Source organism: Phasianus colchicus, chromosome 30 (assembly GCF_987193195.1).
Source record: "Phasianus colchicus chromosome 30, bPhaCol1.hap1.1, whole genome shotgun sequence".
In the NCBI taxonomy this organism is placed as follows: Eukaryota; Metazoa; Chordata; class Aves; order Galliformes; family Phasianidae; genus Phasianus; species Phasianus colchicus.
The window spans coordinates 3307219-3323286 of record NC_143465.1 but is presented as its reverse complement, the minus strand read 5'-3'; the positions used below and the strand labels follow the sequence as shown (position 1 = coordinate 3323286).

General features: G+C 46.3%; 4 protein-coding genes across 6 annotated transcripts; all 4 read right to left on the bottom strand.

The window, feature by feature from the left end:
* Positions 1-1466: 1466 nt before the first annotated feature.
* Positions 1467-1763, bottom strand: LOC149914366 (feather keratin 3-like). Its single transcript, XM_090126959.1, has one exon. The coding sequence runs from the start codon at positions 1761-1763 to the stop codon at positions 1467-1469; it is 297 nt and encodes a 98-aa protein (XP_089983085.1).
* Positions 1764-4382: 2619 nt separating this feature from the next.
* On the bottom strand, positions 4383-5099 carry LOC116241696 (feather keratin 2). 2 transcript variants are annotated; one of them, XM_031612241.2, is made up of 2 exons: positions 5027-5099; positions 4383-4703 (listed from the first exon to the last, which is right to left on the bottom strand). In XM_031612241.2, exon 2 carries the CDS (start codon positions 4677-4679, stop codon positions 4383-4385), a length of 297 nt encoding a protein of 98 aa, XP_031468101.2. In that variant the 5' UTR covers positions 4680-4703; positions 5027-5099. The 2 variants fall into 2 exon arrangements, with proteins under 2 accessions (XP_031468101.2, XP_089982975.1); XM_090126849.1 differs by having other exon boundaries at positions 4383-4708; positions 5032-5099.
* A 2572-nt stretch (positions 5100-7671) lies between these two features.
* On the bottom strand, positions 7672-8083 carry LOC116241694 (feather keratin 4-like). Its single transcript, XM_031612239.2, has one exon. The coding sequence runs from the start codon at positions 8057-8059 to the stop codon at positions 7763-7765; it is 297 nt and encodes a 98-aa protein (XP_031468099.1). The 5' UTR covers positions 8060-8083; the 3' UTR covers positions 7672-7762.
* Positions 8084-10572: 2489 nt separating this feature from the next.
* Positions 10573-11298, bottom strand: LOC116241695 (feather beta keratin-like). 2 transcript variants are annotated; one of them, XM_031612240.2, is made up of 2 exons: positions 11220-11298; positions 10573-10890 (listed from the first exon to the last, which is right to left on the bottom strand). In XM_031612240.2, exon 2 carries the CDS (start codon positions 10864-10866, stop codon positions 10573-10575), a length of 294 nt encoding a protein of 97 aa, XP_031468100.1. In that variant the 5' UTR covers positions 10867-10890; positions 11220-11298. The 2 variants fall into 2 exon arrangements, with proteins under 2 accessions (XP_031468100.1, XP_089983005.1); XM_090126879.1 differs by having other exon boundaries at positions 10573-10903; positions 11233-11298.
* Between the last annotated feature and the right edge of the window lie 4770 nt (positions 11299-16068).

Here is a 16068-nt window from a genome sequence, read left to right as displayed (position 1 = left end):
CTTGACAGGATTTCCACCTGACACGCCACCTTGTTCACGAGCACTGAGAGTGCTCACAAAGGCAGGTGGACAATCAACGGCACCAGAGGTTCCCCTGGTACCACTGGAGGCAGGATCAGAGTGGCAGGAGCAAAGCAGAGGCTGTGGAGGACAGGAGTATGGGAGGAGGACTAAGACCAAAGTTGGTGGTGTACCACTGCCTCACCCTCCCCATCTTGAGGCCTGCGTGGAGGGACAAAAGTAAGCGTGGTTTGGGACCTGCCCCAGCACAGTCTGCTCAGCAGCTGAAGGAGAATTTTGGAGGAGTCCTGAGGGGCAGCTCCAGACCCACTTCCCTTCAGGACGCAGTGATGTGCTTGAAACTACTTCACGATAAGCTATGCATTTGACCACCGGATTGCACCACCAGAGAAGACCATCCTGCTCCATTCCTGCACTCTGCAGTGGCCTCAGGAGATATCACAGATGCTGCCCAGTTCCTCAGTTGCCAGAAGATAGCCTCTTCGTTTCCAGCTTGCACTCATAACCACTATACACACCCATGCTCAACCCATACATGTAGTAACAAATCAAAGTAGGGCTTGGATTTCAGCAGTGTTGGCCTCTCTTTGACTTCTTTGAGACTCTTTCCACCTTGAGAGTTGGGCAGATGTTCTTGGAGGAGGGTCGAGCAGAAGAATACTCTTTGAGTGTAACATCCAATCAGAACTTGGCCTCTTTGAGCACTGGCAAAAAATTTTAATGCTAAAATACAGCCCGGCAGTTAAAATGTTTGCTTCATCAACTGAAATTGACAGTGGAAACCTTACTTCCTTACGTATATGTATAACTTTGAGAGTGCACCCGGACGCCCTTGGCATACCTTGCCTAACTATATACTCATTCACCTAAACAGTTCCCCTATAATGCTCTTCTGCCTTGACGGTAACCTACCACGCTGTGTGGAAAGGAGGTCCAATTAGGTCTGCAAGTACCCACTCTCCTCCAACACAAAACATCACATCAACCTCTAGACAGTGAACCAGTCATCCCAACATGGAAGGAACACAAGGAGACTGAGATTACAATGCAGCATAAACTTTATTGAGTCTAAAGATAGAAATGAAGCAATGCATGATGGAATGGATCCGGTCCAGGCTGCTATGGGGGCAGCTGGCCCTCAAACACATTTCCACCTGAATGGGAAACAGGTCTTCCTCATCCATATGTTTAGAGGGAGAAGAAGCAGGGCCATCTCCACTTGCTTCAGGATGAACCCAAGGCACAGGACAGCAGGACTCAAGGTGAACTCATGAGGTTGGGAAGAAAGCAGAAGAAGAAGACATCTGCTGGTCGTATTCCCTGGCAGGAATAGCCAGCAAAGTTGCTCAACCCAACTGGAATCACCGCCCAGCAGTTGTGTCCTCAGTCCTGCGGCTGGCTTTGGGCTTCCTGGGCAATGGGCTCATGGGAATTCCACCTCATCCTTAGCAGGGCAGGTACCTCCTGCCGGAGAAGCGGCTGCCCAGGCCAGAGATGCCAAAGCCACCGGAGGAGATGGGCACTCCCTCCTCACTCAGGATGCTGCCAACAGCAGCGGAGATGCTGGAGCCCACAGCGGTGTTCTGGGGGAAGGAGCTGAGGATGGGTCCGGGCAGGGTGACCACCACGGGAGAGGGCTGGATCACCACGCGGGAGTCCCGGCTCTGGAGCACAGAGGCCTGGTTGCAGCTGTTGGCCAGGGGGACTGGGCCACAGGGACGGCACAGATCGTAGCAGGACATGGCTGTGGGATGGAGGTGGACCTGGAGAGGGGACAGCAAAACACTGTTACGGTGAGCAGCAGCCTGGTGGCACGTATCCCATGAGAGGAGGAAGTGGCTGAGAAGCAGGGACAGGTAGTGCAGGGACATAGAGAGGCTTTGCAGCCCGGATCCCCAGGAGCCCCATCAGAGTCAGCCCAGGGCCCCTTCCCACCTCCCCTGACACTGGCAAGCAGAACAAAGCAGGGGGGAGCACAGCTCCCACCTGAGTCTGCAAGGATGTACCAAGTAAGTGGAGGCTAAGAATAAGAGGAGAAGCAGAGAACGTCGAGACTGGGGAGAAGGCCACTGCAGCTCACCTTGTTCACCAAGGAGGAGAAGGCAAGAGAAGTGGATGAGGGAGCCTGGTGCTGGACTGGCTTTTATACTGGCCTTGTCCGCCCCAGGCACAGAGCATGCTTTGGATGCAGATGTTTACAAATAGCTCACCTTGCATGCAAAACACTGACCATTACAGAAAATAGCATCTTTTTTAACTTCCACTGATGCTACCATTTTGTTTCCCATTTCTCGTCGCACCCACTCTACCATTCGTATTCCTTTCAAGTGACTGTATTGCTGTTCAAAAAACTTCCAGAGAATTGGACACTTAGGCACATCCTGATGATACAGCCTGTGGTGATGAGTTTCTCACCACTCAGCCTGTGACTCTGGAGCCTTGATATAACATGGTCCTGGTGACTGGGGTTCTTCTCCTTACGATGAAACTTCAGGCTGGACTTCAGTGCCTCAAGGCCAGCATCATCACTCAAACTCTGTGCTTGCTCACATTCTTTTAGAAATCCCCTTTCCAGTCACGGCACATCTGCTCTTGGATTTTGGAATATCTCGCAAAGTAATTATTGCTCTTGGTAGCGATGGGCCTGGCTCTTCTTTTGCAATCTTACTTCTCTCCTTCATACCCCTGTGCCTTAAGGAGCATATTTCTAACAATAGCAAATGTAGGCAATTGCACTCCAGTGACACCTTGCTGGACACGTCTGGTAAACTAGGAGGAATCCCAGTGACAAAGGCACACGTAGGCAATTGATACCTCTCCTTCCACCTGCCCATGTCTTTGACACAAGTCGTGCTTTGCCCATCCGGACTGGCAGCCCAATGGGCACAACCGAATACTTGACAGGATTTCCACCTGACACGCCACCTTGTTCACGAGCACTGAGAGTGCTCACAAAGGCAGGTGGACGATCAACGGCACCAGAGGTTCCCCTGGTACCACTGGAGGCAGGATCAGAGTGGCAGGAGCAAAGCAGAGGCTGTGGAGGACAGGAGTATGGGAGGAGGACTAAGACCAAAGTTGGTGGTGTACCACTGCCTCACCCTCCCCATCTTGAGGCCTGCGTGGAGGGACAAAAGTAAGCGTGGTTTGGGACCTGCCCCAGCACAGTCTGCTCAGCATCTGAAGGGGAATTTTGGAGGAGTCCTGAGGGGCAGCTCCAGACCCACTTCCCTTCAGGACGCAGTGATGTGCTTGAAACTACTTCACGATAAGCTATGCATTTGACCACCGGATTGCACCACCAGAGAAGACCATCCTGCTCCATTCCTGCACTCTGCAGTGGCCTCAGGAGATATCACAGATGCTGCCCAGTTCCTCAGTTGCCAGAAGATAGCCTCTTCGTTTCCAGCTTGCACTCATAACCACTATACACACCCATGCTCAACCCATACATGTAGTAACAAATCAAAGTAGGGCTTGGATTTCAGCAGTGTTGGCCTCTCTTTGACTTCTTTGAGACTCTTTCCACCTTGAGAGTTGGGCAGATGTTCTTGGAGGAGGGTCGAGCAGAAGAATACTCTTTGAGTGTAACATCCAATCAGAACTTGGCCTCTTTGAGCACTGGCAAAAAATTTTAATGCTAAAATACAGCCCGGCAGTTAAAATGTTTGCTTCATCAACTGAAATTGACAGTGGAAACCTTACTTCCTTACGTATATGTATAACTTTGAGAGTGCACCCGGACGCCCTTGGCATACCTTGCCTAACTATATACTCATTCACCTAAACAGTTCCCCTATAATGCTCTTCTGCCTTGACGGTAACCTACCACGCTGTGTGGAAAGGAGGTCCAATTAGGTCTGCAAGTACCCACTCTCCTCCAACACAAAACATCACATCAACCTCTAGACAGTGAACCAGTCATCCCAACATGGAAGGAACACAAGGAGACTGAGATTACAATGCAGCATAAACTTTATTGAGTCTAAAGATAGAAATGAAGCAATGCATGATGGAATGGATCCGGTCCAGCTGCTATGGGGGCAGCTGGCCCTCAAACACATTTCCACCTGAATGGGAAACAGGTCTTCCTCATTCATACGTTTAGAGGGAGAAGAAGCAGGGCCATCTCCACTTGCTTCAGGATGAACCCAAGGCACAGGACAGCAGGACTCAAGGTGAACTCATGAGGTTGGGAAGGAAGCAGAAGAAGAAGACATCTGCTGGTCGTATTCCCTGGCAGGAATAGCCAGCAAAGTTGCTCAACCCAACTGGAATCACCGCCCAGCAGTTGTGTCCTCAGTCCTGCGGCTGGCTTTGGGCTTCCTGGGCAATGGGCTCATGGGAATTCCACCTCATCCTTAGCAGGGCAGGTACCTCCTGCCGGAGAAGCGGCTGCCCAGGCCAGAGATGCCAAAGCCACCGGAGGAGATGGGCACTCCCTCCTCACTCAGGATGCTGCCAACAGCAGCGGAGGTGCTGGAGCCCACAGCGGTGTTCTGGGGGAAGGAGCTGAGGATGGGTCCGGGCAGGGTGACCACCACGGGAGAGGGCTGGATCACCACGCGGGAGTCCTGGCACTGGCGCACACAGGGCTCGTTGCAGCTGTTGGCCAGGGGGGTCGGGCCACAGGGACGGCACAGATCGTAGCAGGACATGGCTGTGGGATGGAGGTGGACCTGGAGAGAGGACAGCAGAGCACACATGGCGTGAGCAGTAGGCTGGTAGTATACTCACAAAGGGAGGATGCACAGGCTGGGAAGCAGGGACAGGCAGTGCAGGTACCGAGAATGTCCTCATCCCCTGGAGCTCCAGCTGAGAAAGCCCATTGCCTTCTCCCTCCTCCCCCCACACTTTCAATCAGAAAAGTGCAGGTGGGTGGACTGCCAAGGAGCAAGGCTCACATCAAGGTCTGCATGAGGCAACCAGTCACTGGAAGCCAGAAGAGCAAAAGGAGAAGCTGAGAAAGAGGAGAATGACGAGAAGACCATTGCAGCTCACCTTGTTCACCAAAGTGGAGAAGGCAAGAGAAGTGGATGAGGGAGCCTGGTGCTGGACTGGCTTTTATACTGGTCAGGACTGCCCTAGGCAGCGAGGCAATATTTGCACTTGTAATGTGTTTACCAACAAGGTCATATTTTATGTTTAGCATTCCAATTATGTAAATAGTTTGATTGTTTATTTTCCCTGCAATGCTTCCTTTTTATTTCCATTTTCATTACTTTCCCATTCTCTCATGCAATTTCCATTCAAGGTACAATATTATAGGCCACTATTTCCATTGGTAATTATGCTAAATTCAGGTCCTTGTTTTTCAAGTCAGAATGTTGCCATGTTTTCAGGTGACATCAGCAATTTTCCCTTCTGTGGTATGTCTTTATGCTGTGTTATTATGAATGTGTTTGTGTTTTTGTTCTTTTTTCATTATAAACATATGATTAAAGAGCAGAACTTCTTTATCCAGGGACTGGTCAAACCTATTGTATTCAGTGCCTCCAAGGACCTTTAAGCTTTCCTAGGCATCATTTTTACAGCAGGGAGAATGTGCTGTCAGGTGTTTCAAACTCTCTATGTGATATGTCACTGCATTCAGTCAAGCTAGCCTGTCCACTTTTTAGCTCCTTCAGCATTGCCTGGTGATCCCCAAACACTAGACCATGCATATATCAGAAAAGAATGATGTTACTCTTCCAAAGTCAGTATTAGCTAGATTCTACTGCTATCTTATAGAAAGCAAACCTTAACAAAACCATTTTGTTTCTTTAAAACTCTTCCTTCTTCATTTCCTATGTCCCCATGCCTTGGATCCTTTTTTGCCCCTATGTCCTGACACAGTACACACTGACAAACACACAGCAACATTTCCAGGTTGTACATACATCCACCAAGAAACAAATGAGGTCTGGGAGAGCCACCAAGGGCAGCTGGGACAGCAGCAGGAGTCAGGGCCACCCTAAGAATATGTGCCATAGGAAGACACCAAGCTCTATGCAGTGTTGGCCTGAGGCAGCACATGCCCAGGAGGAGAAACTGCCCAGCATGCGATACCCAACGTACACATCACTGGCCACTTACAGGCCCTCATTCCACAGTGTGGACAAAGTGCTTTCCACAATTGCAGTGAGACTCTACCAGACACAGGAAACTCTGTAATCACAGAGGCACAACCAAATTTCTCATTCAGGAAGATGAAAGGAGCTTCTAGGGCGACAGGATATATTCATTTAAGCAAATCTCTATTCAAAGTAAATCCTCAGTGTGATTGCAATAAAGCATCTCTGCATGAAGAAAAAGGATTTTATTCATACTTTAAGGAATCTTAGTCATCCTCAAACTTTATGGAACATCAGTGTCCTATCCATGCTTCTTTCATTCAAAAACCCTCAACAAGCAAAACATTGCATGCAAAAAAGTATTTTTCTACCATCTCTCCATACTCCCTACTCAGATCCCCATGCAGAAGGTATACACAAGACCTCAAACGTTTTACAACACCCTGCTTTCTCAGACTTCATGCTAAGGGTGTTCTCTTCTGTGCCTGGGCGTATATTTTGACATGAGTTCAGTAAAAGGCACAGAATGTCGTAAAGCAGGAAGTAAAGTGGATTTTTACTGATTCTCACAAGCAGAGAGGGCCTTTTGAATTCTTGCTGAATGTAAGTTAGCATAGTAGTCATTAATACAATAGTATCCATCTGTTATAGAAATATACTTTTGTCAAGAGGATACAACACAGTAGTGGACTCTCATTCCACTTTAAACAGGACTACAGGGCCAGGAGATAAGGATTGCCCATGAAGTAGTAGAGAAGAGGATGGTAGGTTCTGAGAACAGAACTGAAAATAGGAGCTAAAATCTGCCATTAGAAAGATGGAATAGATGCTGGCTTATCTCTTTGACTCTTTCTGGACTCTGTACTTTGAGGGTTTGCCAGGTGCTCATGGAGGGATGGGAAGAAAAATATGCTTGGAATGGTAATGTAGCATCAGAGCTTCAACCAGTTGGGCACTAGCCTCAAAACCATACAATTCAACAATTCAGATGTTTGCATTAGCAACTGAAAGACAAAATCAAAACCTTGCTCATTCTTTAAATGAAATTTGAAGGAGCATATGGAAACACTTGGCAGACATTGCCAACAATGCTCTGGCTCTCAACAAGTTCACAATGTCATCTCCAGTGTCCATCTCCAATACTCAAAGCAGGAAGGAGATCCAATTAGGACAATAGCCATTGACCATTTTTAACAGCAGGGCATTACATTTTCCCCTAGACAGCTTAAGTGAACATCTCAATAGAAAAGAAACAAGAGGAGACTGAGATAACAATGCAGCATAAATTTATTGAGTCTGAAGGTAGAAAATAAAGCAATGCATAGGGTAAGGGATCTGGTCCAGGCTGCTACAAGAGCAGCTGATACTCAGACATCCCTTCACCAGAACGGGATGCACATCTTCTTCCCTCACATGGTGAGAGGGAGAAAAAGCAGGAGCATCTAAATTTGCTTCAGAATGAACCCATTGTGCAGAACAGCAGGAGATAATATGGACTCATGACGATGAATAGGAAGAGGAAAAAGAAAATGACATCACAGGGCCATGTTTCCAGGCAACATAGGCTTTGCAGCAGGGCATGAGGGTGTTCAGCCCATCTGAAAACTCAGGCCAGCAGCTTCATCCTCAGTCCGGCATCTGGTTTTGGGCTTCCTGGGCAATGGGCGCAAGGGACTTCCATCTCAACCTTAGTAGGGCAGGCACCTCCTGCTAGAGAACCGGCCACCCAGGCCAGAGATGCCAAAGCCACCGGAGGAGATGGGCACTCCCTCCTCACTCAGGATGCTGCCAACAGCAGCGGAGGTGCTGGAGCCCACAGCGGTGTTCTGAGGGAAGGAGCTGAGGATGGGTCCAGGAAGAGTAACCACCACAGGAGATGGTTCAATCACCACGCGGGAGTCCTGGCACTGGCGCACACAGGGCTCATTGCAGCTGTTGGCCAGGGGGACCGGGCCACAGGGACGGCACAGATCGTAGCAGGACATGGCTGTGGGATGGAGGTGGACCTGGAGAGGGAACAGAAAGATACAAAGAGCATGAGCAGCAGGATGGCAGCCTGCTCACCAAGGTAGGATATATAGGCTGGAGAGCAGGAATAGATTGTGCTGGGGCAGGGAGAATCTATAGCAGTCCAGATCCCCAAGAACCCCATCAGAGTCAGCCCAAGGCCTTCTTCCACCTCCTCCCACACTGGCAAGCAGAAGAAAGCTGGCAGGAGCACTATTAAGGAGCAAGGCTCACACCAAGGATTGCATAGAGGGAAAGGCACATTGGAAAACAGAAGAGCAAGAGAAAGATGAGGGTGAGAAGAAGGCCACTGCAGCTCACCTTGTTCACCAAGGAGGAGAAGGCAAGAGAAGTGGATGAGGGAGCCTGGTGCTGGACTGGCTTTTATACTGATCTGGACCGCCCCAAGCCTAGAGCTACCATTACTGTGAGATACCCAAGCTCATCGTGTATGCAAAACTTGGGAATTAAGTAAATAGGGACACTGATTTTTCTTCCCTGCAATTCTCCCTTTTCATTTAACTTTTCATGACATACGCATTTTGCCACACAAGTTCCTTTCAAGTGACAGGATTAGAGACCAAAATTTTTCCATTGGAAATGATACATCAGCACAAGCAAATGATGCATCCAGCAGTGTGCACAGTATCCAACTACAGCTTTTGATGCCAACCTTGTACCCTCAGGGGCTTTGCTTTGAAGATTTAAAAAATGCATGCCTCGTGTTGCCTTCCAATCCTAAAATACAAGTCTTAAAAACATTTTCCTATAACAGGAGTAGCTGCCACCATTGCTTCATGTCTCACCTAACTCTGCCAAAGTTAAGTATGAGCCTTCCCAGTCAGGTTGGATATACCCTGTTGTGTTTTAGACTATCGAAATTTAACATCAGGAGACATTCACATGTTCTTTGACCTTCTCTTCTCCACCTGCAAAGTTTCCTGTGAAGTTTTATGTACCTATAACTGACTGCAGATGGCTGTTAGAGGAGAGATGCCTCTTAACACACCACCAAAGGCCATTGTTATGGAGTCAGGACTGTTCCTTTTTTCTCTTCAAGGCTTTCAACAAATTCTGCTTTGAAACTCCATGCTAATTCAATAGTCATCACTAAAAAAGTTTGGAAGCTTTAGCATCCCATAGGACATCTATAGTCACCACCAGCTGCTGCTGACCAAGAACATAAGCAAGATGCTGTGGATGCAAGTAGATGTCAACATCTCCATATGCATCTCATCATTCTCACATAATTTTACACGTGGAAATCCTCCATTCAGTGCTCACAATTGTGGTCTGCCCAAAGGCCCCGGTGCACTGCAGCATCCTGCTCCCCTCACCATGTACTGCAGACATCGCCTTCCCTTCCCTGTTTCAGCTTTTCAGCACACTTTGCTCCAGCTCAAAGCTCACAATGACTCATGACTTTTGGCGAAGAGTACATTTCCTGAGGGGCTTCTTGCACAGTCAGGCTCAGGACTTTTTTTTCATAAAAGCTACTTGTTACGGAAGACAAGGCCTTTACCTACGGTAAAGGGCATTGTAGGGCTCCCCACAGCATTTGGCACAGCAGGAGAGCTGTCCCTCAGTGCCTCAGACAGGACTGGGAGGTACAGATAAAAGCATCACTCGTGGAGGACTAGAGCATTTGGGAAGAACTACCTAGCTTCCTTCTCCCTGCACTCCCATAGGCAGAAGCAATCATCACAGGTGGTGAAGTGAAACGCAGTAATATAGGCCACACCACACATGGGCCAGATTGTGTCCCTCCCTAACGTTGGTGGTCTGGCAGTTTGGGGCAGGAGGTCTAAAAGATGCAATGGCTGCCATCAAGAGAATTTTTTTTTCCTCCTGTGTGCAAGGGTCAGACACTGAATTCCCAAACACCTTCAATTCACAGTTGCAGCTCAGTGGTCCTACAAACACAGGCAGTGACTGTAGCAGTCTTATCATTGCTGAGGAATCAATAAGTGGGGAGTAGGAGTAGAGGGAAGATCTGGGAGCAGAACTGAACTTTGCAGTCCAGAACATCACATTTCACCTTGGAGAGCATGGTTGGGCATCGCAACAGTGAAGAAACAAAAATAAACTGAGATTATAATGCAGCACAAATTTTATTGAGTCTGAAGATAGAAAAAAAAACAGTGCATGGTAAAAGGATCTTACACCCCTTCACCAAAATGAGATGCATATCTTTCTCCCTCATATGGTGAGAGAAAGAAGAAGCAGAGCCATCTCAGCTGGCTTCAGGACAAACCCATGGCACAGGACAGCACGAGACAATATGAACTCATGATGATGAGAAGAAAGCAGGAGAAGACATCTGCTGGCCGTGTTTCCAGATACATAAGCTGGCAGCCTGGTTTCCCTCTCTTTACTGAGGGTATGAGGGTGCTCAGCCCATCTGGAAACACTGGCCAACAGCTCCATCCTCAGTCTGGCACTTGGCTTCGGTCTTCCTGGGCAATGGGCTCACGGGACATCCATCTCAACCTTAGTAGGGCAGGCACCTCCTGCTAGAGAACCGGCCACCCAGGCCAGAGAAGCCAAAACCACCAGAGATGGGCACACCTTCAGCACTCAGGATGCTGCCAACAGCAGCAGATGCTGAGGAGCCCACAGCGGTGTTCTGGGGGAAGGAGCTGAGGATGGGTCCAGGCAGGGTGACCACCACGGGAGAGGGTTCAATCACCACGCGGGAGTCCTGGCACTGGCGCACACAGGGCTCGTTGCAGCTGTTGGCCAGGGGGGTTGGGCCACAGGGACGGCACAGATCGTAGCAGGACATGGCTGTGGGATGGAGGTGGACCTGGAGAGGGAACAGCGAAACACAGCATGAGCAGCAGCCTGGCAGCCTGCTTGCCATGAGAGGAGGCACAGGCTGGGAAGCAGGGACCAGTAGTGCAGGGACATAGAGATGCCTGGGAATCCAGATCCCCCAGAACCCCATCAGAGTCAGTCCAAGGCCTTCTCCCATCTCCCCTGACACTGGAAAGCAGAAGAGAGCAGGTGGGAGCACCATCAGGGAGCAAGGCTCACATCAAGGTCTGCTCAGAGGCAAAGAGTCAGTGGAAGCCAGAAGAGCAAGAGGAAAAGCAGAGAAAGAAGAGATTGAGGAGAAGGCCACTTCAGCTCACCTAGTTCACCAAGGAGAAGAAGGCAAGAGAAGTGGATGAGGAAGCTTGGTGCTGGACTGGCTTTTATACTGATCTGGACCGCCCCAGGCCTATAGTACCTGTTTCTCTTGTAATTTGTGTACCAGCAATATACTTACCTTGCATGCAAATCTCTCCCCACTAAAGACACAGTGTTTAGGATTGATCTTTGCAATTGTCCCCTTTCATTTCCTTGCTTATGGGATGCCCATTCCTCCTCTGATCCTTTCATTTTATCTTCACTAATTTTGCAAATGATGTCTCAAGCAGAGTACTCTTTATTCTCATAATTTGTACATTAATGGTACTCTGCTTGGAAAGCAATGCAGTCTTCCTTCACTCTGCGTCACTTTACCATTGGCTTGTCTTTCATGGGGCCATTTAGAAATCAGAATAATGCCAGACATCCGAAATCAGTACATGACCAGAAAAAAATGCATTATTTGCACAACTTTCCAAGCATTTTTCCCTAAGACTTGGCACACACCTCTCATCTTTGAAATAAATTTTACATTGAAACTTTTTTAGTAAAAGCAGAACCAAGTCACATCCCTCTATAATGCAGATCTTTTAGTTTGCTCCTTTTAAGAAATGCTGACTTAGGAATTCAGTACAACAAACAAACAGTTTTTTAAAGCAATCCAAAGTTATTTTACAAAGCACTTCTCTGTGGAAAAAATACTTCTCAGTATTCAATGCTGGATATTATTGGGTATGGGTTATTGAACTAGTTGTTTCCCATGTCTAATTAGAGGTGTATTATGCTAAGGTTTTATGTACAGGAATAACAATTTTATGCCCAGAACCTCCACTTATGTTATTCAGACAGCTCTTTTAAGGAAAGAATAAAAACCAATTTACATCACATGAGAAGATGGCATCCATGTAATTAGTTGGACACATACTTCATTGATTTATTACCATACCGTAACACAGGAAAAACAAATGCTTCATTGAGGTGGTGTACCAGACAATCACTTCGATTAGACTCAAATAATTCGAGTTGGTAATTTTGGCTTAAGCAAATGATGAAAAATGAAGAACGTCTGAAGCAAATGTCTCTGAGAAGAGTTTCGTTTCATTTTGTGAAAATGGTGCCTAATTCATCACATCTGCAGCAAAACAAGAATTGAACTGACTATGTAGGGATCAAAATTAGTTTTTTAGCAGTGTTGCTACAAAATACTACATCCCATGATGTTATTTGGTGACTATTACTCTAAGAATTTAGCATTTATTTTTCTGTATTCTATAGTCAAGCTCACTCTCATTCTCAAAAGATTTTACAACCATAAAACAAGAAGAAATTCTCGAGAATGCAGCCCATGACTATCACTGAGGTGAAATAAGTGATGCCCCATCCCTGGAGATGTTCAAGGCCAGGTTGGATGGGGCCCTGGGCAGACTGGTCTCGAATTTTGTATGGAGGTTGACAGCCCTGCCTGCAGCAGGGGGGTTGGAGCTGGATGATCCTTGGGGTCCCTTCCAACCCAAGCGATTCTGTGATTCTATGATCAGTTCTAGGAAATGTTTGTACAAAATATTATTTCCTTCTGAAAGGGTATACTTGACTTAAGCTGAAGTTTTCTACCTCACAATATCACCATCGCCATCTTTCATTTACTTCCATTATACCTTTAGAAGGTGTGTCTGTCTGCAGATCCCTGGGGCTGTACAACAATACTGAAGCTTCTCCCTTGGCTTCTTTAAAGAATCAAGCTTCAAAGTTAGTCCCAAATATTCATTAATGGTTGAGACATAAAGTACATACACTATGTAAATATTCCAAGTATATGACAAAATTCAAACAGGTATGTCACTTGGATAATAACTTCACTTTAAATTTGAGAGTCATGGTTACTTCCTAAGCAGACAATATTTAATAACCAGGGTTATTAAATTTTTCATTAAAAAGTAGTTTTGTGTGTCATAATGGCAGCATTTAAAAACTTCTGGAGCAGATCTTCAGCTGCTGTGAATTCTTCTGACTATGTAATGCAGCAACACCAGGCAGCAAAATAAAGTTGGAATGTGCTTTTTTGGAGACCATCAACAGAAACCAGCAGCTTTCCCAAGCATCAGCCTGCTGCTGTACCTGTTGCCACTTCAAAAATATGTGTTTTATACAAATTCTGCCACTTTTTGTTTCTCTTCCTTTGTGTTTCACCAGCATGCCCATCTCAGTAAAGAGCAATTTCCTTACATCTGCTGAGAGAAAACAAACTAAAGGCGTTTACCTGCAGAGCTGGAGCCAAACGTCTGCTCCAGGTTTACAGCCCGAGATCACACCCACTGATCCCACAGCAGGTGGGCTCCTTCTGGTCTCAGAAGGAAGAGTTAGAGACTTTTCCTTCCATTGAAGTCTGAAATAAAAGCAATTGTAATGTACCGATGTGCTGTCTAGACAACTTAGATTATTATTTTAGAGAAAGGCCTTTCTAACCTTCCTCACCTTTTCTGATGTGTAAAGCATTACTCTTCAAGTTCTGGCTGGCCTGCAGAATGCTCACTTGGGCAGTGACCCCCATTAAGGGGTCTGTCAGCAAGAATCAGGGTGAAAAGCTGCAGCCACCACTGATGACAGCATTTTTTCCTGCCCCCTGTGCAGTTCATCTTTGTGGCAGAAGCTGCATTTGACAGCCCACAGGAGGAGCTCATCAGGGAAAGTGCCTCATATACCCTGAGATCTGCCCTCCAGATTTCCCCATCTGGGGTTGTTTACCTGCTGCTTGTTTGCTTCTCTCATAGAATGGTAATTTTTTTTCTGCAAATCTCTTCTAAATTATAAGGTGTGTTGGAAGGATGCCTGGGGCAGTAACTCTTATCAGGAAGCTCCGTGGCCTCCTTAGATCAAATGTCATATCACAGGTATTCATTAATGATTTATACATGCAGAGTGCAGTGCTATTATACTTCAAATATGGTTCTGGCTTCAGACACCCATGAGTTGTGCAACAGCATCCCTTCAAGATAAACAGATCACAGTCACGCATGTCATTCCACTGATCAGCTCTTAATCAGGTCATGATTTCTTGCCTCATAATGCAATTTTTTCCCAACATTGTGTTCACACTAAAACCCATTCACCCCTTAAACAGTCTCAGGTTACCCCAATAGATGTAGGTCAACTCCACTCCATGGATATCCATCTTTACAGTGATTTTTACCACCAAGAGTAGAAGTCATTGTAACCATATTTTTCTCAGGATAAAAGTCATATCCATGATGGATTAATTTCCCTTCTCATAAGGGGAATTTCAGTGATAATTACTTTGGGATCTAAATGTGGAGCCCCTCAGATGTGTTGTTTTCAAGGCAAATGTTTTCTAAAAAATCAGTATTGTTTAAAGCACTCTGGCTTAATCAGGAGCAATTTGGGCAATGTTTTCATTCTGTCTCCCCAGGATGTCACAGCTTTCACCTGGCTCCAGAGAGACTCATGGGGATCTCAGAGGAAAGATGACAGGGAATCACTGGACTCTGCATGAAGCAATACTGAAGATATGGCCATAAAATAAGGACAGTCCCCTCTGCCACTGGCCATGCCCAAGGATCCTACACGCTTAGGGAGAGTGAGCACATATGATCTGATATATGGGGAAAAGAATTTCATATTTTCTTTGTTTGCTCATTTTAGCTCTCCTACACACCAGGAGATCTTCATCCTGCCCTGAAGACCAGTGGCATAATCTGGTGGCTGACAATTATAGCAGTCAGCTGTTTGGGCAAAGCTGATGAGCCAGGATGACTCTTTCTCTCTCATAATGCCAGGATTACATTTGTAGCTGGGTGTGAAAAACTCCTGGCGGGTTTGATGTACCAACTCCTATGCAACTATGCAAGTCAGTCTCTTTGGACAAGGTGCTGAAGGTAAGGTGGCTGGGAATCTCTTTCATGAGAGACAGGGAGATTCTAGCATAAAAATTCTTTGTGCTCCACCATCTTTCTCTAAAAACCATTCAATTTCCTTAATTGCTGGTATTCTCTCTCTCTCTCTTTTTTTTTTTTTTTAATATATCTAATTCAATCCCTTATTCTCATCTTCTGAATTATTCCTGTGAAGTAGATGCCTTTGTAAAGATCCCAGAGCAATGACAGCCATTGGAAACAGCTGACAGAAGTTTCTGATTAAAGGATTTCTACGCACTTCGCAAGCCTTCATTAATGATTTATACATGCAAAATGCTTATTACCATATTTTAAGTATCCAGCACGATTGCAGCATTTTAAAGCAAAGTTACAAAGTCACCCTGAAATGTGTCAAGGTTATTAATATACATTCTCTAGTTATGTGTTATGTGTTAAGGTGCTTGCATCATATGCTTTTTTTTTTTTTTTTGCTTTTGATTGGAGTAGCTTTGCAATGTTGGCAGGCGTCTCAAAATAGGCAGCTGAAATCACATTGCAGAGCAAGACTGAACTTTTTCATACAAAACCATCTTCTCAAAAGTCACTTGAATGAAAACCTACTTGCTCACTGTCTATGTATGTCTTAACAGGGAAGAACACTTGTGTGTGAATGCATGATCTGCTCATCTTTCATTTCATTTGCATTTTGGGAAGGGGACTTAGAAAGACCTGAAGCACTCATATGCTCAGGTTGAAAAAGGTGCAACAAAAGGGACATTCTTTAATTCCAGAGGCTGTTTCCAGAGTCAGGAGAACGACTCAAGAGATGGCATAGGGTCTTCTACATTCCCAAGGAAAGAAACCTGCAGGCAGAATATGAATCTGTGTTCTACTTGGGTGCAGCCCAGCACACATGAGCAGGTGGAAGTAGAAACCTGCATGGATAAATAGGACCTCAAGCACAAAAACATCTTTAATCCTTCAGT